Source organism: Tupaia chinensis, unplaced genomic scaffold (genome assembly GCF_000334495.1).
Source record: "Tupaia chinensis unplaced genomic scaffold, TupChi_1.0 Scaffold000201_1, whole genome shotgun sequence".
NCBI classification, from domain to species: Eukaryota; Metazoa; Chordata; class Mammalia; order Scandentia; family Tupaiidae; genus Tupaia; species Tupaia belangeri.
Genome location: NW_006159676.1, coordinates 991,249 through 992,402, shown reverse-complemented (window position 1 = coordinate 992,402; position 1,154 = coordinate 991,249). Strand labels below are relative to the sequence as shown.

At 56.3% G+C, this 1,154-nt stretch overlaps 1 protein-coding gene across 1 annotated transcript in view; it reads right to left on the bottom strand.

Annotated features, from left to right (window-relative positions):
* Nucleotides 1-1,154, bottom strand: part of MEF2B (myocyte enhancer factor 2B) — a 35,437-nt gene that overhangs the window by 3,999 nt on the left and 30,284 nt on the right. Inside the window, exon 3 of the mRNA XM_006147100.3 lies at nucleotides 555-758. Within this exon, the coding sequence (XP_006147162.1) occupies nucleotides 555-758 (204 nt within the window). The remainder of the gene's footprint in view (nucleotides 1-554; nucleotides 759-1,154) is intronic.

Sequence of the window (1,154 nt, the reverse complement as noted above, 5' to 3'; positions counted from 1 at the left end):
GAGAGAGACAGAGAGATAGAAAGCGAGAAATCATCTCCCAGGGGGGATGGCCACGCCACAATCCCTTCTCCTCCATTCTCCTCTCGGATCTTGGACACGCACGCACACGCACCCGGCGCGAGTTTAAGCCACCGGGTCTGGGACGCGAACCGCGGTCGACTACGCGGGAGTCCAGCGACATAGCCATGACGCTAACTGCTGGTTCCCTACGTGGTAACATTTTTTAGAAAAATAATTTTATTCAAATAAATAACTTATTCATTCCTTCATGTTAATTTGACCAGAGAGGGACAGAAATAGAAATAGAGAAAGAAGGAGAGAGAGAGGAAAAGTGAAAAAGCAAGCTACCAGGTCCGGGCCTCGAACCACAGTCGCCCAACCACCCCGCCCCCTGCTGGCCCAGCGCTTCCTGTTCTTTCCCACTCTGTCTCGGCGCGCAGCCATCCTTAGCGGGAACAGCCCTCTGAGACCCACGCCCGCCGGCCCAGCCTGTCCCTGCCCTGCCGAGAGCCGGGCTGTGCGGGCCGCCCTGCGGCGGGGCGCGAACCGGGTACCTCGAGGATGTCGGTGTTGGTGCGGCTCTCGTGGGGCTCGCTGTACTCCGTGTACTTGAGCAGCACGCGGTCCATGTCGGTGCTGGCGTACTGGAAGAGGCGGTTGGCGGTGTTGAAGATGATGAGCGCGATCTCGCAGTCGCACAACACGCTCAGCTCGTATGCCTTCTTCATCAGCCCGAACTTCCGCTTGGTGAACGTCACCTGGACCCGGGACCCCCAGGGGTCGGGGCAGAGAGGCCGGAAGACACAAAGATTGAGGGTGGCAGTGAAGGAGGTGGAGGGACCTGATTGTTCCTAGAACATGTCCCTGTGACCCTCTACGTGGCTGACCTGGTCTATCTCAATAACTCAATCAGGCAAACTCCTAGGGAGGCGTCAAAACCCCACCCAAATGCTCCTTCTTTGGGGGAAGTTTTTCGTGGCCTGCTAGACAGAGGACACAGTTACTCTCCACAATCCTGTGCCTCCCTTTGGTCCAGTCCTCTGAGCTGGGCGTGTCTGTGTTGATGTTTTTTCTCCTCTATAAGTGGGCTCCAGTTATCAAAAAGAATCAATGGGGACCAGCAGTTGGCATAATGGCTATGTCACTGAACTCCC